We start from the raw sequence: 21,379 nt of genomic DNA, 5'->3' as shown, positions 1-21,379 counted from the left end.
GCACTGAGCCACAGAAGGCCGAGGAATGGAATGAAGAACTCGGCAAGTAGTTAAAAACTTTGACTTCCTGACCTCTGTCAGAAATATTTTCATTTCTACCGAGTCTATTAGTGTTCCCAGGAAGGGAACCCTTGTGAGCGGGGACAGAGAACTCTTTTCTACGTTCACCTTCCACCCGTGAGACCTTAGAAAGGCCAGAACAATGCCTGTATGAGCCTTGGCTCTGTGAAAAGACGACGCCTCTATTAAGATGTCGTCTAGGTAAGGTGCTACTGCAATGCCCCGCGGTCTTAGTACCGCTAGAAGGGACCCTAGCACCTTTGTGAAAATTCTGGGAGCGGTGGCCAACCCGAAAGGAAGGGCCACGAACTGGTAATGCGTGTCCAGAAAGGCGAACCTTAGGAACTGATGATGATCTTTGTGGATAGGAATATGTAGATACGCATCCTTTAGATCCACAGTAGTTTTTTGGGAACTACAAACAGGTTTGAGTAAAATCCCAGTCCTTGTTCTGCAATTGGAACTGGGTGTATCACTCCCATCTTTAGAAGATCTTCTACACAGCGTAAGAACGCCTGTTTCTTTGTCTGGTCTGAAGACAAACGAGAAATGTGGAACCTTCCCCTTGGAGGAGAGTCCTTGAATTCTAGAAGATACCCCTGAGCAACAATTTCTAATGCCCAGGGATCTGGAACATCTCTTGCCCAAGCCTGAGCAAAGAGAGAGAAAGTCTGCCCCCTACCAGATCCGGTCCCGGATCGGGGGCTACCCCTTCATGCTGTCTTGGTAGCAGCCGCAGGCTTCTTGGCCTGTTTACCCTTGTTCCAGCCCTGCAAAGGCTTCCAGGTTGCTTTGGGCTGGGAAGCGTTACCCTCTTGCTTTGCGGTTGCAGAGGTTGAAGCAGGTCCACTCCTGAAGTTGCGAAAGGAGCGAAAATTAGCCTTGTTTTTGGCCTTAAACGGTCTATCTTGTGGAAGGGCATGGCCCTTTCCCCCAGTGATATCTGAAATAATTTCTTTCAACTCTGGGCCGAATAGGGTCGCCCCCTTGAAATCAATATTTAACAGTTTTGTTTTGGACGACACGTCAGCCGACCACGATTTGAGCCAAAGCGCTCTTCGCGCCATAATGGCAAAACCAGAATTTTTCGCCGCTAACTTAGCTAATTGTAAAGCGGCATCTGTGATAAAAGAATTAGCCAGCTTTAGAGCATGAATTCTATCCATGACTTCGTCATATGAAGTTTCCCTCTGGAGCGACTCCTCCAGCGCCTCAAACCAAAAAGCCGCTGCAGTAGTTACAGGAATAATGCAGTCAATCGGTTGAAGAAGGAAACCTTGTTGAACAAATATCTTCTTTAGCAAACCTAATTTTTTATCCATAGGATCTTTGAAAGCACAACTGTCTTCTATTGGTATGGTTGTGCGTTTGGCTAGTGTGGAAACTGCTCCCTCTACTTTAGGCACCGTCTGCCACGCGTCCCGCCTGGGGTCAGTTATGGGGAACATTTTCTTAAAGATAGGGGGGGGGACAAAAGGTACACCTGGTCTTTCCCACTCCCTAGTCACAATATCCGCCACCCTCTTCGGGATCGGAAACGCATCAGTGTATACAGGGACTTCCAGAAACTTGTCCATTTTACACAATTTTTCTGGGACCACCATGGGGTCACAATCATCCAGCGTAGCTAAGACCTCCTTAAGCAGTACGCGGAGGTGTTCCAGCTTAAATTTAAACGCTGAGGAATCTGATTCTGCCCGCTGAGAAATCTTTCCTGTGTCAGAAATTTCTCCCTCAGACAGTACATCCCTCACTGCCACTTCAGAGTGTTGTGAGGGTACAACAGATAAATCATCCAAAACTTCTGATTGCTCATCCTCTGTTCTTAAAACTGAGCTATCACGCTTTTTAGGAAAAACTGGCAGTTTGGATAGAAATGCCGCAAGGGAATTATCCATGACTGCTGCTAATTGTTGTAATGTAATAGGGCCCAATGCGCTAGAGGTACTAGGCATCGCTTGCGCGGGCGTAACTGGTGTCGACACATGGGGAGAGGAAGGAGGACTATCCTCGTTACCTTCCGTTAAAGAATCATCTTGGGCTACATTTTTAAGTGTCACTGCATGGTCTTTAAAATGTTAAGATACCTTAGCAAACTTTAAACACAAATGTAAACGGGGTACCGCCATGGCTACTAAACACATAGAACAGGGTCTATCTGTAGGCTCAGACATGTTAAACAGCACTCAAATACAGTAAAATACAATTTTTTAAAAAATGGTACTGTGCCTTTAAATAATAAAAAGCACACACTTTTTTACTAAATCTCCAAAAATCATCCAATCTTTATGAAAATTTCACCATATGATCCTAATGCCTTGAAATGATTGCACAGTAAATTTCAAGTCAATTAACCCCTTACTGCCCAAACCGGAGCAAATTAAAGCTGGCAACCGGTTAGCAAAACTATAGCACCATGCCACAGCCTCTGCTGTGGTCCTACCTTCCTTGGGGATTAGTTTTAATCGAAAATAAGCCTCTCTGAAGTCCTCAAGTAATCTCTGGACTCTTCACATGGAGCTGCATGAAGCTGTCTGTAAAATCAACTGCGCAACTGAGGCGCGAATTTCAGGCCCTCTCCCTCTTCACTCTGGGGATGTGGGGCCTTCCCAAGCCAAAATAGGTGTCTAAATAGATGCCATGCGGAATAAACCCCAAAAAAGTGTTTTAAATGTAATATAAGCTTGTATAAATATCAGATTTTTGTAAAAAAATAATCGATTGCCCCTTAACAGTGTCCACCAGTGTTTGAGCCCTTTCAAATAAGCCTTCCTTCTATACTAAGTCTCAGAATATGGCTTACCTTTCCCACATGGGGATTCTTGTCAGTCTTCTAGCATTACTAAGTCTTGACTAGAAAAAATGACTGAAACATACCTCAAAGCAGTTAAGCCTGCAAACTGTTCCCCCCAACTGATGTTTTCTGATGCTCAACAGTCCTGTGTGGGAACAGCAATGGATTTTAGTTACAACATGCTAAAATCGTTTTCCTCTCAGCAGAAATCTTCATCACTTTCTGCCACAGAGTAAATAGTACAAACCGGCACTATTTAAAAATAACAAACTTTTGATTGAAGATATAAAAACTACAAATCTAACACCACATTCACTTTGCACTCCCGTGGAGATGCTACTTGTTAGAGCGGCAAAGAGAATGATTGGGGGGGCGGAGCCTGAGGGGGAGCTATATGGACAGCTCTGCTGTGTGCTCTCTTTGCCACTTCCTGTAGGGAATGAGAATATCCCACAAGTAAGGATGAATCCGTGGACTGGATACACCATGTAAGAGAAAAAATTCCTTTATTTTTTATTTTTATCTTATATTTATCATCTTTTATCCCCCACATATTATATTAAAATATTGAACTACCAATCCTATACACATTTGATAGGTATGATTATATGCTCATACTGGGAAGAAAAATACTTATAAGTTCCCTTTAAATACTTATAAGTTCCCTTTAAATATCTACATATACCAACACTGACACTAAACCTCATACATTATTCTTTAATTCACCTAGGAACATAATTAATATTGTGGGCTCCTTATAATTCATTTTCCCTACCTAATCTAATCTTTTTTAAGATGTTAAAGATCTACAAATAACACTAAAATTTAAAAATAAATGTGCATCAATGAAATTATAAAATACTCTTGGTTGTATATATTTGCTCTATGTAAACCTATATCTGGTCTAAAGTTTTATATCTATAACCTGGTTTATATATTTATACATTTTTATGTTTTGTGTATATATCATATTTAAAATTGTCTCCTTTCTACAATTCACATATTACCTTATAATGATAAATACATCAATGGGTTAACGTTTTTTTATATGTGAATATATTACCCATATAGAGTTAACTTTGTATACACATTTATCACAGCTGATGTTAATTATACATCTCCCTATATAAAGTCAACGGCCACACTCAGTAAGCATCTTGATAAAGGCAGTTTACACTGCCGAAACGCGGAGATTTGCTTACTTTTGTTGGAGACCTACTCACACATCTGTGTCACACATTGCACTCTACAGGTTCATCTCTATCTCTATAATCCATTTAGAGTTAGACATATGAATAATTCCTGTGTGCATTACTTTATACGCTAACTACAGCTACTTGACTCTCCTCCTTACCAGCAAACGGCAGCACCTACACAGGTTCATCTCTATCTCTCAAACATATCCTGAGCTAGACATATGATTAATTCCTGTGTGCCTGCATCTTGCACTTTGTTTTAATTATAATACTACCATCTATTGCAAGAACTTCTGCCTAAACTATTCTACAGGGGATAAAACATTGCCTGGAGGCTTTTTCAAGCAGAAGACGGACCACTGCTTATACCCACGAACACTACAGCTGACAGATCGACCTTTACTATAAATCTGAGGAAAACGATCCGCTATCTGCAAGTATTTCTGACATCATTATACTAATATAAACAGATTGACACAAAGTTTCCTTTTTTACCGGTACTTTTTCAAAATAACATTGTGTTCAGTCTGCTTGTTACTATTGGACCATTTCTATAAGTCATGTGACGTGACGTCACAATCCACGGATTTCAGTCACAACTACCTTTAAACAGACATAATACCGGGTTTGTATTCTATCTGCCCTGGCTTTTAGAATTGTTTGGATTTAAATCGGTCATTGTACTTATCTATTACCGCTCCATATCTAAGCATTTTAACCCAAATACATATCATTATATTACTGTTATTATTTTATGCTTGGTTAGATTAAAATATGGTGTTACTAATCAGCTGCCAATTGTTTGAGATCTATACATTGGGTTATCCCAACTCTTACATTCTTTTTAAGATGAATTGTTTTAGACGAATTGTTTGTCTAGCTATTTTTATAATTTTTTAACTGATGCCGGCATCGTCTATATATATGTTATTAACTGTTTAAATTAATTGTCTAAATCTCTGTTCGATATTGTTGTTTACATACTGCTGATATATACCTCTAATTAAATTTACCTTTTATAATTCATTCATTTTAAGCCTTTATTTGATATTATTCATTAATTCATCAATTTTAAGCCTTTATTTGATATTATTCATTATATCACTTTTGTTCACATACTCGATTGGTTAGCTCCTATTAGAGCGCTTATCCCACCTTTTCTTATTCTTTTAACATTAGTCTGTATTTGGAGATTTACTAGACTGCACAGGGATTCAAGCACATACCACGTAGCTAGCACTCGCACCACCCCCATACCTTTTCAAATGGAAGTGCAACAAATTGGAAGTGCTTGTCCAGAAAGGCAAACCTGAGATACTGATGATGTTCCCTGTGAATGGAACACAGGTCCTTCAGGTCTATGGTCGTCATAAACTGACCTTCCTGTAACAAAGGAAGAATTTAACGAATAGTTTACATCTTGAAAGATGGAATCCTGAGGAATTTGTTTAGACATTTGAGGTCTAAAATTGGTCCAAAAGTTCCTTCCTTCTTGGGAACCACAAATAGATTTGAGTAGAATCCTAGACCCTGTTCTGCTAGAGGGACAGGAACAATAACTCCCAGAGAGTATAGGTCTTTTACACAGTTTAAGAAGGCTTCCTTCTTTATTTGGTTTGAGGATAGTCTTGACAGGAGAAATCTGCCCCTGGGAGGACAAGACTTGAATCCCATTCTGTAACCCTGAGATACTATTTCCACCGCCCAAGGGTCTGGGACATTGTGTATCCAGGCTTGATGAAAAAGAGAAAGCCTACCCCCCACCTGATCCATACTGGAATCGGGGGAGGAACCTTCATGGTGATTTAAAGTCAGCAGAAGGCTTCTTGCTTTGTTTTCCCTTATTCCAGGGCTGGTTGGATTTCCAAGAAGATCTGGGTAGATCTGGTTTAGATGAGGAAGAGGGAGACTTTTGTCCCTTAAAGTTACGAAAGGAACGAAAATTAGAAGTCTGATAACCTCTAGGCCTGTTCTTCTTGTCCTGAAGGTAGGAAAGATCCATCTCCATCTGTAATCTCTGAAATGATCTCAGCCAGACCAGGTCCAAACATAGTCTTTCCCTTGTAAGGCAAAGCCAAAAGCTTGGCCTTAGAAGAGACATCGGCCAATCAAGATTTTAACCAGAGCCCTACGAGCTAGGACCGTGACGCTAGACATCTTAGCTCCCAGACAAATTATCTGCATATTGGCATCACAGATAAAAGTATTGGCTAATTTAAGAGCTTTTATCCTATCTTGGATCTCCTCTACTGTAGTTTCCTCTGAGATAAGATCAGATAATGCATCGCACCAATAAGATGCAGCTCCTGCAACCGTAGCAATACTCGCTGCTCGTTGCCACTGTAACCCTTGATGGACATATCTTTTTTAAGGAAGCCTCTAGCTTTTCCTCCATTGGGTAATTAAAAGAACAACTATCCTCTATAGGAATGGTAGTTCTCTTAGTAACAGTAGAAATAGTTCCTTCTACTTTAGGAACAGTGCGCCATGGGTCACGAATAGAGTCAGCCACAGGAAACATCTTCTTAAAAACAGGGGAAGGGGAAAAAGGAACCCCTGGTTTATCCCATTGCTGAGCAATAATTTCAGACATCTTCCTTGGTACCGGAAAAACCTCCTCAGAAGATGGGGAATCATAGACTCTATCCAACTTTGAAGACTTTGTGGGGTTGAGAGCAATCGCCGGTTCAGAGTCGTCTAAAGTAGCTAGAACCTCCTTCAATAGTATCCGGAGGAATTAACTTCTTCAGATTCTGAAGATTTTTCTGCTAAAGTCTCAGAGTCTGAGATCTCACCTTCAGAAGCTACTGAAGTATTCTCTTCATCAATCATCTGAGCAAGAGTGGCTAATGCAGTTCTGAACTCAGAAGTCTTAGCATCAGACAAGGGTTTAGATTTTCTCTTACGCTTACCCAATGAAGGGAAAACTGACAAAGCCGCTGTTACTGCAGAAGAAACCTGAGCGGCAAAATCCCCAGGTAAATAAACACATAAGGCACAGTATTAGAAACAACTAAAGCTTGGGACGTTTGAGGAGAAAGCCGAGGCATGTCACGCACAGCATTATCCTGAGAGACATCAGGCTCAGAAGGGAGAATTTTAAAGTCTTAGATAAACAGGAAGAACAAAATTGCATAGGCAAAATTTGGGCTTCTAAACAAAGTAAACATTTATCCATGGAGCTGGACTGATCCTGTTCAAAGTTTATAGCTAACAATTCCCACAAGTAAAAAAGGACTATGAAAGAAAAATAAAATGCTTTAAATTTTATTAAAGATCAAAAATCAAATATCAAATGAGGAAAGAAACTTTTAGACCAAAAATACCTCAGATTGCCTTAGGTTCCTACCGCCAAGATAATATCCCACTAGAAAAAGGAATGGAGTCCTGACTTGCTCAGTAATAGGATCCGCTCATAGACACCAAATGCAGCCTCCACTTGAAGAGCTGAATTCTACTGCGTATCAGTCTGGGTTGCAACGGCACCGCTCCGCTAAACCGGAAGTGCGAGTGTCACATTACCAGACTGAAAAAAATAAAGTGTGCAACATTTCTCTGCAGAGAAAAAAGGCGCCAGTTTAAATATACTGTTTGCAAAAAAACGGCATTACCGTCTATTACCCAGAACAGGCAAACCACAAGTAAAAGCACTGCTTGGCTCACAAGCCTAAACATCCCAAAGCCTAACACATGTCTCATAGAAAATAATAAAGATTTCTCACATCCCAGCCAATTGAGAGAATTCAATCACATACTTCAAAATTATGCATACACGTATCCCATAATAATATGTGCCAATAAAAATGTCCCCATATGAATCCTCATAGTAATCAAGGATTATTATTTTCTGTTAGATAACAAAAGTGATATGGAAGGGGGATTAACCCCATAAGTGCTGCTGTCCTTTGTTACCTAGAAGGCAAAGGCACTTACCTTAGATCCTACTGCATAAGAGATGCTGATCCTCAAGGTGTGGCAGCCATTACGCTCCCTGTCATGGACCTGTAGGAAAAGAAAGAGCAGAGTAACCAACTCTGGCTTTCCACAAAGGGGTAGCAAAGTGTTAACTGCTAAAAGCCACCACTACTCTTACTCAAGAGATTGACATGGACACAGCTAGACCCCAATCCTTGCTTGCAGGGAAAAGTACCCATAAAAGAATTAAATTCTTTAGACACTAATTTCGCACAACCTCCATTGACAGAGGCAAAGAGAATGACTGGGGGTTAAGGGTAAGGCACTTACACTTAACAGCTTTGCTGCGGTGCTCTTTGCCTCCTCCTGCTGGCCAGGAGTTGAATATTCCACTAGTAATTGGAATGACGTTGTGGACTCTCCATGTCATAGGAAAGAAAGTTACATTTTCCTGTGTTTGTCTATAAATAGGGTACACTAAGAAATATGGGCCAGTTTATGAATAAGCGCCACTAGTGGAAGCGAAATGAGTCACACCCTTGCTGCATTAGTCTTCCTGCCATGTCTGCTTGGAGTTATTAAGATTTTGCTATTTTTTAGTTTATACACAATGCAGTGCCTGATTTTTTTTTAATGTGTAGTGTGCCACTTATAATAGGTTGTCATTATGGTGCCATCACATTTATCCAGTGTCATTTAAATTATCTGGAAAGGACATGGCATGTACTAAACCAAGGGCAAAGCAATGTTTGTGTTGAGAGTCTCATAATAAATGCTAATTATAAAACCAGAATTCTTAGGGCTTACGACAAAAGATAAAAAATTTAAAAAAAAGGAGTGTGTTTAAAAACGTACTATGCATTCTGTGGACATGTGCAGTACAGAAAAATACAGAGAAGGACATTAAGCCTACAGAAGCTTGTGAAATAAGAGTCAGAACTACAGTGCACTAAACATGCTAAACCGTTTAACCCTTTTTGTGTTTAGGAACCCCCCCCCTCTTCATCTCATCCTTATTGTCTAGGAAATAATTAGAAAGCACCAACTCTCCCCATTTTTGCAAATCAGCAATGACCAGCAACACACACAGACATGTGCCACCTTTGGTGCTTTTGCTTTTATAGAGCCCCCTATTTCACTCCCCTGCAATGAAATCCCTTTTTGTAGAGGATATTTCCTGGAATTCTGCATTTAATGGCTAATAAACCACAGGCACTAGGGAGGCTCCAGCAAATGTAACCCTGCCATACAGGCGTCCACCTGTGGTATACCTTTAAGTTTAACCCCTCCTATCTGGTCTCCTCCCTATTTAAGGACTACCTTTAACATCCATTCACTGCCTGATCATTGAAGTCATATCTACTTTATTGTAGCTATTCTACTTCAGGTCTCCAAATCTGTTGATTCTTGAGCAAGTTATAACAACAGCTTTTACTTTTGCTATTTTTGTTTCACCATCGTTACTGCCGTAACTTTGTCTCTATCAAGCCTGGATCATTGAACGGCCGGATCTACTTTTCAATCGCTACCCGGAAGTAAGCCGCATTCACACACGCTGCCAACCTCAGACACGGAACTCTCTGTGCGATAACAGATATCTCTCGGTCCACAAGGGGGTAACGTACTTGAACATATCTAAAGCCCTAAGGTTTCATACTTGCCTTGTTTGTCGCCATCAGTCTGTATTTTGGGCAACTCATCTTATTTACCGTATCTGTTACAAACAAACATCGTATGTCTGCAGAGTGTCTGAACTTATATATATTTTAGTATGTGTGTGAATGCGTGAAGTAAAAGGAGATCATTATCTTTCATTCTATTTATTATTATTACTGATTAAGGCAGTGTCAGTATTCCTATCTAATCTCTGGCTCTGATATAAGTTAGAGATTAAACAAAATATCTATTACCTATTTAGAATCTTCATTATTATTAACACTAAAGACTGTTGTTAATACTAACATTCATCATATAGTAAATGTCTCACATTGTTTAATCAGGATACATAGAAGTTGTTTTTCTGATTAAATCTAAAAGAGCAACAAGCTCTAATTCTAGGGCTAATCTTTATATAAAGTTTACAATTACTTGTTTTTTGAATGGTATTCTCTAACATACCACACCACCATAGGAGCAGAGACTTGAATAATAGAGAGTGAAAGTCATTAATAAATGGCGCCTGTCCCTGTCTTACCTTCATAGTCTGTATCATGTCCTTGGTGAACCGGTACGGATGCAGTATATTGTGTATTTTGACTGCCAGGATGTCTGCATTTCCCCTACTTACATCCACAGCCACCTGTAACAATACACAGCATGACACATATGTACAAAAGGAACTCTCTGGTATTGGGTAAATAGAAGTCAGGGTTTGACAAACACTGCGAACCAGGAGGCTACAGAAACCAGCATATTACATGAGCCGGCCAACTTCCTGGTGCATTTTATAAACAGCTGGCTCTGAAATGTGTGTCTGGCTCCTCATTAAATCCAGTTGTTAACAGATGGTATACATGCCGTAGACTTCATCAGTACCTCACAATATGAGAGCATGATTAAGAGATTGTCTCAAAACGTTGTATAATGTGCCATGTTTATGGATTAATAAAAAAATAGATGTTTCACTGAATATGTGCTGTCGACTTACATAATTGCATACTTTGAGAGTTTTCGCGGATGACCTGTCTACATTGGAAGGTGCTGTTGCATAAGTGTCCCTCTGTATGCACTTACAACAGGGTTACACACAGCCAGACATATTCACTTACCACAGGGTTACACACGGCCAGACATATTCACTTACCACAGGGTTACACACGGCCAGACATATTCGCTTACCACAGGGTTACACACGGCCAGACATATTCACTTACCACAGGGTTACACACAGCCAGACATATTCACTTACCACAGGGTTACACACGCCAGACATATGCTCTTACTGCAGGGTTACACACGGTCAGACATATGCTCTTACTGCAGGGTTACACACGGTCAGACATATGCAATTACCGCAGGGTTACACACGGTCAGACATATGCACTTATCATAGGGTTACACAGGGTCAGACTGTCAGGGTGCCAGGAATCAGACTGAGACGAGAAGGGCAAAAATAATCACACAGGGTTACACACGCCAGACATATGCTCTTACTGCAGGGTTACACACGGTCAGACATATGCTCTTACTGCAGGGTTACACACGGTCAGACATATGCAATTACCGCAGGGTTACACACGGTCAGACATATGCACTTATCATAGGGTTACACAGGGTCAGACTGTCAGGGTGCCAGGAATCAGACTGAGACGAGAAGGGCAAAAATAATCACACCTTTATTAATAACAAAAAATAATAAAAAGTCCACAAATCAAATAACAAGCCAGGAGTCAAAACCAGAGCTGGTAGTCAGACGAGCTAAGTCAGGAGCCAAAGCGAAAAGTCAGACGAGCCATAATCAGGAACAAGGAGAACAGCAGAGTCAAGAACAAGTCAGGGATCAGGAACCAGGAGGGACGTCAGACAGCCAGGTAATACACTGGAACTCACAAACAGGTATGAGACAACGCAAAGGCAAAGCATACTGAACAGAGTCCCTTTAAATAATAAGTGATGACATCACAATTCTGAGACTGCCACCTGTCTCACACGGATGATGTACACCAGTCTGGCCATAAAAGGGCATGCAGGAAATGAGCAGCATCACACACTATGCACCAGATTCAGCAAGAGAGGTGAGTAAAATGGCTGCCAGAAGCACATGGCAAACAAAGCAGGGAAAAAACCCTGACAGTACCCTCCCATCAATGACCCCTCTCCCGCAGGAGGACAAATGGCTTATTGGGGAAACGGGCATGGAAGGCACGGAGGAAGGAGGGAGCATGAAGGGAACCCATGAACGCTCCTCCGGACGGTAGCCCCTCCAGTGAACCAAATACTGTACGCGGCCCCTGGACATACGAGAGTCAATAATGCTGCTGACTTCATATTCTTCATGGTTATCAACAAAGATAGGACGGGGACGAGGCAACACAGTGGTAAACCGATAACAAAATAATGGTTTCAAGAGGGCTATTGGAAACAGGGAGCTCGACAATGAAGTCCATGGAAAGATGTGTCCAAGGATGCTCACCATTTGTAACAATCAACTCACTTGTAATTGTAACAACGAAGATATCATGTAAAATTGAGGATGTGTTACAAGAGTTGAGGATGACAGTACACTATATGCTTTTAGTGAACTGTATAACACTTGTTGTTAATTTTGCCGGTCAGCTAGCTCCCAGTAACTGGAGTGTCTATTAGTGGGAGTTGACTTTGGCAGGTATTTGTAGCAATGGATATACAGAGATATACAGTAGTGCAGAGGTTAATTATATATCAGGAAGCAGTTAGTAGAAAGAGACCAGGGTTATATGCAAGTAGCTTCAGTCTACAAACAGTAATGCAGAGGTTAATTGTATTTCAGGATGCAGTTAGTAGAGAGAGTTCACGGTTAAATGCAAGCAGCTTCGGGGGCGTGTCCTAGCCGCAGCCGGGAGAAGTCGCAAGATGGAGAAGCTCCCTCTATAACTCCACATTTTGACAGCTATTTCTTTGCTAACCAGCTATAACCTCACATAAATTGTGAACTTAATAGAGGAAAAACCAAGGAGTTGTTTGAGGCTACAGATTTCCCTGTTTCCACCGGCGGCAAAGATACTCTGAGGTTCCAAAGAGCGACGGCTGCGGCCTCATACTTATTTTATATTCAGCCATCCCCCCCCCGGTTTGTTAACATCCGGGTATAATAGCCTAATGCTAGTGAGTGCCTTAACTTTCTTTCGACACCTCGTATTTTGATATGGAGGGGGATATTAAGATGCAGCTACAGCTAATGCTGGAGGGGCTGGAGCTACAGATGCTCCGCAACTTTGGGGACTTACACCGTACCCTGCGATCTGCCAGGGGTAAGAATGATCACGAGTCATCTGGAGCGGCACAAGTAATGGGGATCGCTATGCAGCAGGAGACATCTAACATAGATGGGCAAAACCGCTCACTAAATCTTACTTCCGATCCTCAGCCTGGTCAGAAAATGGAGGAGCTAATAGCCCCGCAGGGGGCCTTCTATACACGAGGAAACATACCGCTACTGGTCGGAGCCAGTACTTATCCTCTTGCTACAGCTTACTGTGACTTCCAGACTGGTGACGGTATGGAGAAACCGGGGAACATTCGGGCTCTGAGTAACATTGAGCTCGACTTTTCGCCTGGAGCCGTTTTCTGCACTCATCGCTATCAGCCGAAGAATACCACCGGACTCCCCTTAGTCGTCTCTTTGGATGGTGCGGCCGGCCTCCGGAGGGACGATGGGGCCTCAGGGTCACAGTTCTCCTTAACAAATAAGCAGCGGAGCGGTGAGTGGCGACCCAGCGGAATGGGTTATGAAGTGAATACCGTCATAAGTAGCGCACAATTTCTCACATCTCAAGTCCAGATCTATTCAAGTTTGCCATTTACTCGGCCTCCAAATGGGGATGCTGATCTGTTCAGAAGTAACTGTCCTGATCCAGACCAACTCTTTAGGAGTGGAGTGGGTTAATCATTAGGACCCACTTTCCCATGTGAAGTACTGGACATTATTGCTCTAACTTGCAATCCCCTCTTTTACATGTTTATGCTTCTGAGCCATACTTGTTGATACTAATTCCTATCTGTAAGCATGTTTTTACACTTCCGAGTTTAATGCTCCATTCATTGCTCATGTTGACACTCCTAACTGCTGACATTGCTCATTTATCTCCCCAGCCATTGTTTTGATTTAGAGTGAATAACTTTGCTAATTGTTTTACACTTAAAGTTGATGTATAAAATGTATAACATTTATTGTTGAATCTCCAGTCTAGCATATAGAGAGGATACATGCTGCATTACAGTTGGAAGGTGATGACATATCATAATAGCTGTTGCTGCTAGATGCTTAGGATTATGTTCCCCTCCTTTGCACCTATTAGATAGATATGCTAAGTAATACGCGATAGATGCAAGGAGCAATATTTCCTTGAAGCAGATAACTGTTATAACTTTCGTTAAAGGTTCCCTTCTTGACTGTGAGGGCTGGGGTCTTTACCTTACCCACTCCTAGCTTATAGTCACCTCACATTTGTTTATTTTTATTTATTTTTTGTCTTAATTCTTGTTACTTAGGCCCTTAGCCACTCTCAGCTCTCTTTTAGCATAATCCATTATGTCTACAATTGACCTTTTTTTTACATCTGTACCCTGACCTATTTAAGAATACATATATATACATATCCTAGGCATATACTACTCTCTCTACATGAATATACTCAGCTCCCCCTCCATGTCATAGTTTACTCACTAGCCCAATTTGAAAACATTTTACTTTATCTTCCCCTCTTCTCCCTTACTCGAGTGGCTTTTGCCCACTGCTTTCCTCCCCCAATACCCCCTAAGAGAAAAAGAGGTTCCAATTGAGTTTGTTTAGTCCTTCTGATAATATTATCCCTTTCTCAGTTAGTTACTTATAATCATATAGCAGGTCTGATTCCCTATTTTTTGTATATACAGATAGTCCTTATTTACGCCTTACTGCTGTTTGTGTATTGGAGAACTATGAAGTTTGTTACAGGTATATGAACGATTCATTATTAGTGAATTGTTACTCAATTTAGATTGTTAGTTCTCCTATTCCTCAGTATGTTGTATTTTTTTGATTTGCATAACGTGCTGTAACCTGTGCCTTAGCATCTTTATCTGGGATGTTGTTATATTTGTTCTTAATTTTTGACCTACAAACTATGTGCAATTTTCAACGCTGTATCATTTAATAACCTCAATAAAAAATTTAAAAAAAAAAAAAAAAAAAAAATGCAAGCAGCTTCACTATACAAATCTTACACTTGTAGTATGTTTAAGAGTACTTCAGAAGAGAGTTGCACAGTGTGTTTATGAAAGTTTATACAGCACCTGTCCAGAAGTCGCTGAATCCCCTAGAAGCAAACTGCAGCTGCTGTGAGTGCGATGAGTGCAGCACAGAGATCCGGTCCCAATGAGCGTGGTGAGCAGTGTGAACGCTGTGGTCCCTGCGTTTCCTGTTTGCTGAGTGGCGTGTCACGCCAGGTTGTTAGGAATACTCACAAGCAGACCCTGGATGGGGGAGGTGTGAGTGAAGTCCTACTGCAGATATATAATGTCAGCTCCGGCTGAAGTAGAGGTATGCTGATAGAAAAGGAAATAAATACACAGTTTAAATCTTGTTATGCTGTAGAAAAGGTAAGGACTGGAACTGTAGCTATTACACTTCAATAAACCAGCAAAGGACCATGGGAGGAAGCAGGTTTATATTGGGTTCAGGTAGGAAGTTAACAAGATGTAAAGGTGGTATATAGTATTTGCTTGACACAATTAAGGTGGAATAGGAGGATCATGACACCATTAGTAATAGGTTGAAGAAGACCCACAGGAAGACGTTGAGGAGTCTTATTCTGTGCACAAACTGAGCAGGAGGCAACATACGCAGCAACATCAGAACGAAGACCTGGCCACCAGAATTGTTGAGTGACAGACCAAATCATTTGGTTCTTGCCTGGGTGACCTGCGGCTTTAGGATAGGTTTCTCAGGAGGTGCATTGGTTTGTGCAGCCAGGATCTCCTCCCCCAAGGGAGAAGTCAAATTAGTATGTATGGTAGCCAAAATATGGTCAGGAGGTATAACTGGAGTAGGTACAGACTCCTCCTAGGACAGAGGCGAAAATTGTCGAGAGAGGGCATCAGCCCTTACATTCTTACTACCAGGCAGGTAGGAAACCACAAAATTAAACAGAGAAAAAAATAGCGCACATCTGGCCTGTCGGGGCGACAAATGTTTTGCTTCAGATAGATAAGTGAAATTCTTGTGGTCAGTAAGAATGAGCACTGGTACGCTAGTACCCTCGAGAAGATGCCTCCATTCCTTGAGTGCCAAAATTATGGCCAGTAATTCCCTGTTGCCAATTTCATAATTGCACTCCGCTGGAGACAATTTCTTAGAGAAGAAACCGCACGGATGCAAGGAACCGTCAGACGTAGGACATTGAGACAAGAGGGCACCTACTCCAATCTCAGATGCATCGAAAAGGCAGGACAGGGTTAGGATGAGCCAGAACTGGAGCAGCAGCAAAAGCAGTCTTAAGACCTTAATGGCAGTAGGTGACCAATGGAGTGGATCATTCTCTTTACGGGTCATGTCTGTGATAGGTTTGACCAAGGAAGAAAAGTTTTTAATACATTTCTATAGCAATTGGCGAACCCCAAAAAACATTGAATAGACCGAAGACCAACTGGGCGAGGCCACTGCAGAATTGCAGACAACTTTTCAGGATCCATGTAGAACCCTGCAATGGAGATAACATAACCTAGGAAGGTTAGTTGAGTCTGATGGAACTCACATTTCTCGAGTTTACAAAACAGGCCGTTCTCACGTAGTCTCTGAAGAACCTGTGTAACATCAGAACGATGAGCCTCAAGTGTGGGTGAGTGTATGAGGATGTCGTCTAAATACACCACAACACACTGTTGCAACATATCTTGTAGGACATCATTAATAAATTCCTGGAAAACAGCAGGAACATTACATAGGCGAAAGGGCATTACAAGATGCTCATAATGCCTGCTCCTGGTGTTAAATGCTGTTTTCCATTCATGGCCCTCCTTGATCCTAACGAGATTGTACGCTCCTCTCAAATCAAGTTTAGAAAAAAAAACGGAGCTCCCTTGAGGCGGTCAAAGAGTTCCGTAATGAGCGGAATAGGGTAAGCATTCTTAATGGTAAGACTATTAAGACCCCTATAATCGATGCATGGTCTTAACTCGCTCCCCTTTTCTTCACAAAGAAGAAGCCAGTCACTGCAGAGCAGGATTTGCGGATGATCCCCCGCGACAGAGCATCGGCAACATACTCCTCCATAGCACAATTTTCTGCAACAGACAGAGGGTAAACCCGGCCCGAGGAGGAATGGCTATAGGTTGCAGGTCTATGGCACAATCGTAAGACCTGTGAGGAGGCAACGTACCAGCACGCACCTTGTCAAAACCATCTAGGAACTCTCAGTACTCCTCTGGCAATTGAGATACCGAAGAAGTGCACAAGACTTTAATTGGTTTCCGAAGACAAGTGGAAATAAATTTCGGACCTGCGCCAGTCGAGACTGGGATTGTGCTTTTGGAGCCAGGGATAACCCAGAACAACTGGAAAATGCAGAGAATTTGTCACTTGGAACTGGAGGGTTTCAAAATGGAGAGCCCCAACAGCCATGGATAACGGAGCGGTTTCGTGAGTAACGAGTGCGGGCTGAAGGAGCCTGCCATCAATGCCCTCAATAGCAAGCGGAACGGACTGAGGCAAAACAGGAATAGAGTGCTTTGATACAAAAGCACTGTCAATGAAATAGACCGCAGCACCGGAGTCAACAAGAGCCTGGGTGACTATGGAGGAGTCCACCCAGGAAAGGACAACCGTGACCAAAGGTTTCTCCTTTAGCGGTTCCGGGGACGAGGATAAACCACCCAAGGTCTGCCCCCAACAGGACCTTAGATGTGACAAGACTTTAAAAGGTGGCCCTGTAACCCACAATAGAGGCAGAGCCCCTCCCTCCTCCTAAAGGCCCTCTCCGCCGCAGAGAGATGCGTGAATCCCAACTGCATCGGCTCAGCAGTACCTGTTGACTCGGGACCAGGAGGCATGGGAGGAAAGGGAGGCATGGGTGAGAACAAACACATAGGAGACAACGGAACAGGAGGCTTCCGCAAGCGTTCCTTGAAAGAGGGCCTCTCTCTGAGTCTGATGTCTGAGTCTGATGTCAATTAGAAAAAAAAAGACACCAATGCCTCGAGATCCTCTAGTAAATCTCTGGCAGCAACTTCATCTTTAATCGCATCAGAGAGACCATGAAAGAAGGCGGCAACAAGGGCTTCATTGTTCCAACCTACCTCTGTGGCAAGTGTACGGAACTCAATGGCATACTGAGCAACAGATCTTGTACCTTGCTGAATGGACATGAGTCGTTTAGCAGCAGAGGAGGAGCGAGCCGGAACATCAAATACCCTTCGAAAGGAGACCACAAATTCAGGATAACTTGAAATCACAGGTTTATTAGTCTCCCAAAAGGGATTAGCCCAGGCAAGAGCTGTGTCAGAGAGTAACGAGATGAGAAATCCCACCTTAGCTCTGTCAGAGGGAAACGCCTGAGGTAAAATCTCAAAGAAAATCCCCACCTAGTTCAAAAACCCTCTGCACTGAATAGGATCGCCTCCATATTACTGACTGTTACGGTTACCCTTAGTCTCGCTGAGAGATGGACCGCTTAGTAGCCTGGATCCCTATTGCTAAAGAGGGGAGAAGCTGCTTTCCACAGTATTCTATATGAGTCTCGCAAATATAGAATAATCTCCCTTAGCTGCAGTACAGCTAGGATACCCTTCTGCCCACAAAAACGAGTCAACGCTGCGATTGAGGGTCAAAACAAGAACTCAGGACTGGGATGCCCAGCCTGCTTTTTATTAAGGTTACATGCACACAGGGCACTCCCAGGGGGAGAGGGGGGGAAGCACAAAATCCCCCATCACACATTTAGATAGAGAGCACTGTCCTTTGACAGGCCACAATAGGATTACAGTACTTAAGATAACAAGTTTACAAGTTCATCTTATCAATTAGCAGTCTGGCTCCAGAGGTGATTAGACAATAGTTTCTAAAAGCTGAAAAAAAAGAGTTAACTCTTTATGAAATGAAACTTGTTACGGTTTTCTTGGAGCCCTTCTTAGGCGCTGGCTTGCTGGTTCAGGCATTGCTGCTGGGAAATAAGCTCTTCACAACAAAATAACTAATGCTTCTGTAACATTGCTCCCTTTCTGTGGAACACTCTGGCAGACACGGTCTGACCCCTTTTCGGGGCAGACTAAGGCTGTCCAGACCGCTGGTTATGCGGGGCTGAGGTCGGTTTGTCTGGACAACCCGTCGGCGTTGCCATTCTGTTTCCCAGGTCTGTAAGTAATGGTGAAATTGAAGGTTTGCAACGATAAGCTCCAACGTAATAGCCTGCCGTTATCTCCAGAGACCCGGTTCAGCCACACCAACGGGTTATGGTCGGTGACCAGAGTGAACTCCTGACCATATAAATAGGGAGTCAATTTCTTTAATGCCCACACCAAAGCCAAACACTCCTTTTCGACCGCTGCATAGCTGACTTCGCGGGGCAGGAGCTTCCGGCTGATGTAGGCAACTGGATGCTCCCCTCCATCTTCGCCTACTTGGCTGAGGACGGCTCCCAGCCCGAACATGGAAGCATCTGTATGGACGATGAAACGTTTGTTAAGGGCTGGGGCCGCCAAGACAGGAGCGTTAATTAGAGCATTTTTGAGAGCCTGGAAAGCCGTTTCACAGTGGGGAGACCACAGGACCTGTCGAGGTAAGTTCTTCTTGGTCAAGTCAGTCAGGGGTTTGGCAAGTGTGCTGTAGTCTGGTACGAACCGTCTATAGTACCCTGCCGTGCCCAGGAAGGCTAGGACCTGAGTCTTAGTGATGGGGGTGGGCCAATTGGCGACAGCTTCTATTTTGGCCGGCTCTGGTCGCTGCTTTCCACACCCCACCCGGTGACCCAGGTACTGTACCTCGGCCATCCCAAAGTGGCATTTTTCTGGCTTCAGAGTCAGGCCAGCAGCCCGGATCTGATCCAGAACCATTCCCACATGAGCTAAGTGGTCCTCCCAGGACTCACTGTGGATCGCTATGTCGTCCAGGTAGGCGCAAGCAAAACTCTGGAAGCCATCCAGGAGCCTATCCACCAAGCGCTGGAATGTAGCTGGGGCATTCTTCATCCCAAACGGCATTACCCTAAACTGATATAAGCCGAATGGGGTGACGAATGCCGACTTGGGGATAGCCTCCGGGGCCAGGGGAATCTGCCAGTAACCTTTGCAGAGGTCAATAGTGGTCAGGTAATTTCCCCTGGCTATACGATCGAGTAGCTCGTCTACCCTGGGCATAGGGTAAGCGCCCGTCACGGTATTTTCATTGAGCCTCCGATAGTCTACGCAGAACCGGGTGGTCCCATCTTTCTTGGGCACCAAGACAACTGGGGAGGCCCAGGGACTATCGGAGGGCTCAATTACCCTGAGCTGGAGCATCTCATCGATCTCCTTCTTCATTCCTGTCCTAACTGCTTCGGGGATTCGGTACGGAGCCTGGCGCAAGGGAGCTTGTCCCGGAGTATCTACCTGGTGGGTGGTTAAAGTAGTGTACCCTGGCTTCGGGGAGAAGGTGAGGTGTTTGGACTGGAGGAGTTGGTTGAGCTGCTCCCTTTCAGTGGGGCTAAGTCGGTCCCCTATCTGAACCTGCGCCACTATACCTGTGGGGAGGCTCTTTTCTAATAGGTCTGGAATGGGTAAACTGTCGGGGTCTTCCTGAGGGGAACAACATACGGCCGTCACGTTCTCTGGTCGCTCAAAATATTCCTTGAGCATGTTTACATGGAATGTCTTTCTAAGATTGTTGTCGTGGCAGCTAGCTATCACATAAGTGGTGTCTCCCCTTTTCTCTACGATCTGGTAGGGACCCTGCCAGGACGCCTGCAATTTGTCTGTCTTCACCGGCTTAAGTACTAACAACTTTTGTCCTATGGTGAAGATTCTCTTTCGGGCCCCCCGATCGTACCATACTTTCTGTCTTCTCTGGGCCAACTGGAGATTAGCCCGCACGGATTTGGCTAATTGCTCCATTCGGTCCCTGAGTTCCAGCACGTATGGCACAATTGGGACACCGTCAGCCTCCATCTCTCCCTCCCAGTGCTCCCGGATCAGGTTTAGGGGTCCCCGTACCTTTCTTCCGTAAAGCAACTCGAAGGGAGAGAACCCTGTCGTTTCCTGGGGCACCTCCCGATAAGCAAATAGGAGGTGCGGCAGGAAGCGTTCCCAGTCTCGGTATTCCTGAGTGAACGTCTTGAGCATTTGCTTGAGGGTCCCATTGAACCTCTCACACAGCCCGTTCGTCTGGGGGTGGTATGGGGAGCTTAGGAGGGACTTAATTTTGCAAACCTGCCAGAGTTGTTGGGTCAATTCAGCCGTAAATTGGGTGCCTCGGTCGGATAGGATTTCTTTTGGAAATCCTACCCGGGAGAACACCTGTACTAGTGCATTCGCTACCGTATCCGCTTGTATGTTGGATAGGGCGACAGCCTCTGGGTACCTGGTAGCGTAGTCCACTACGGTAAGAATGTATCGCTTACCGGAGGGACTAGGGGTAGCCAGTGGTCCCACTAGGTCAATAGCAACCCGGCTGAAGGGTTCCTCTACAATGGGCATATTTACTAGCTGGGCTTTAGGGTGATCGCCTCGCCTTCCTACTCGTTGACACACATCGCAGGTGTTACAGTAA

At 43.5% G+C, this 21,379-nt stretch overlaps 1 protein-coding gene across 1 annotated transcript in view; it reads right to left on the bottom strand.

Moving 5' to 3' along the window:
- LOC128644407 (DNA mismatch repair protein Mlh3-like) overlaps positions 1-21,379 on the bottom strand; it is a 163,113-nt gene that overhangs the window by 124,631 nt on the left and 17,103 nt on the right. Inside the window, exon 4 of the mRNA XM_053697034.1 lies at positions 10,160-10,264. Within this exon, the coding sequence (XP_053553009.1) occupies positions 10,160-10,264 (105 nt within the window). The remainder of the gene's footprint in view (positions 1-10,159; positions 10,265-21,379) is intronic.

Source organism: Bombina bombina, chromosome 1, assembly GCF_027579735.1.
Source record: "Bombina bombina isolate aBomBom1 chromosome 1, aBomBom1.pri, whole genome shotgun sequence".
NCBI lineage: Eukaryota > Metazoa > Chordata > Amphibia > Anura > Bombinatoridae > Bombina > Bombina bombina.
The sequence above is the reverse complement of the archived record's forward strand: the minus strand, read 5'-3'. Positions and strand labels throughout refer to the sequence as shown.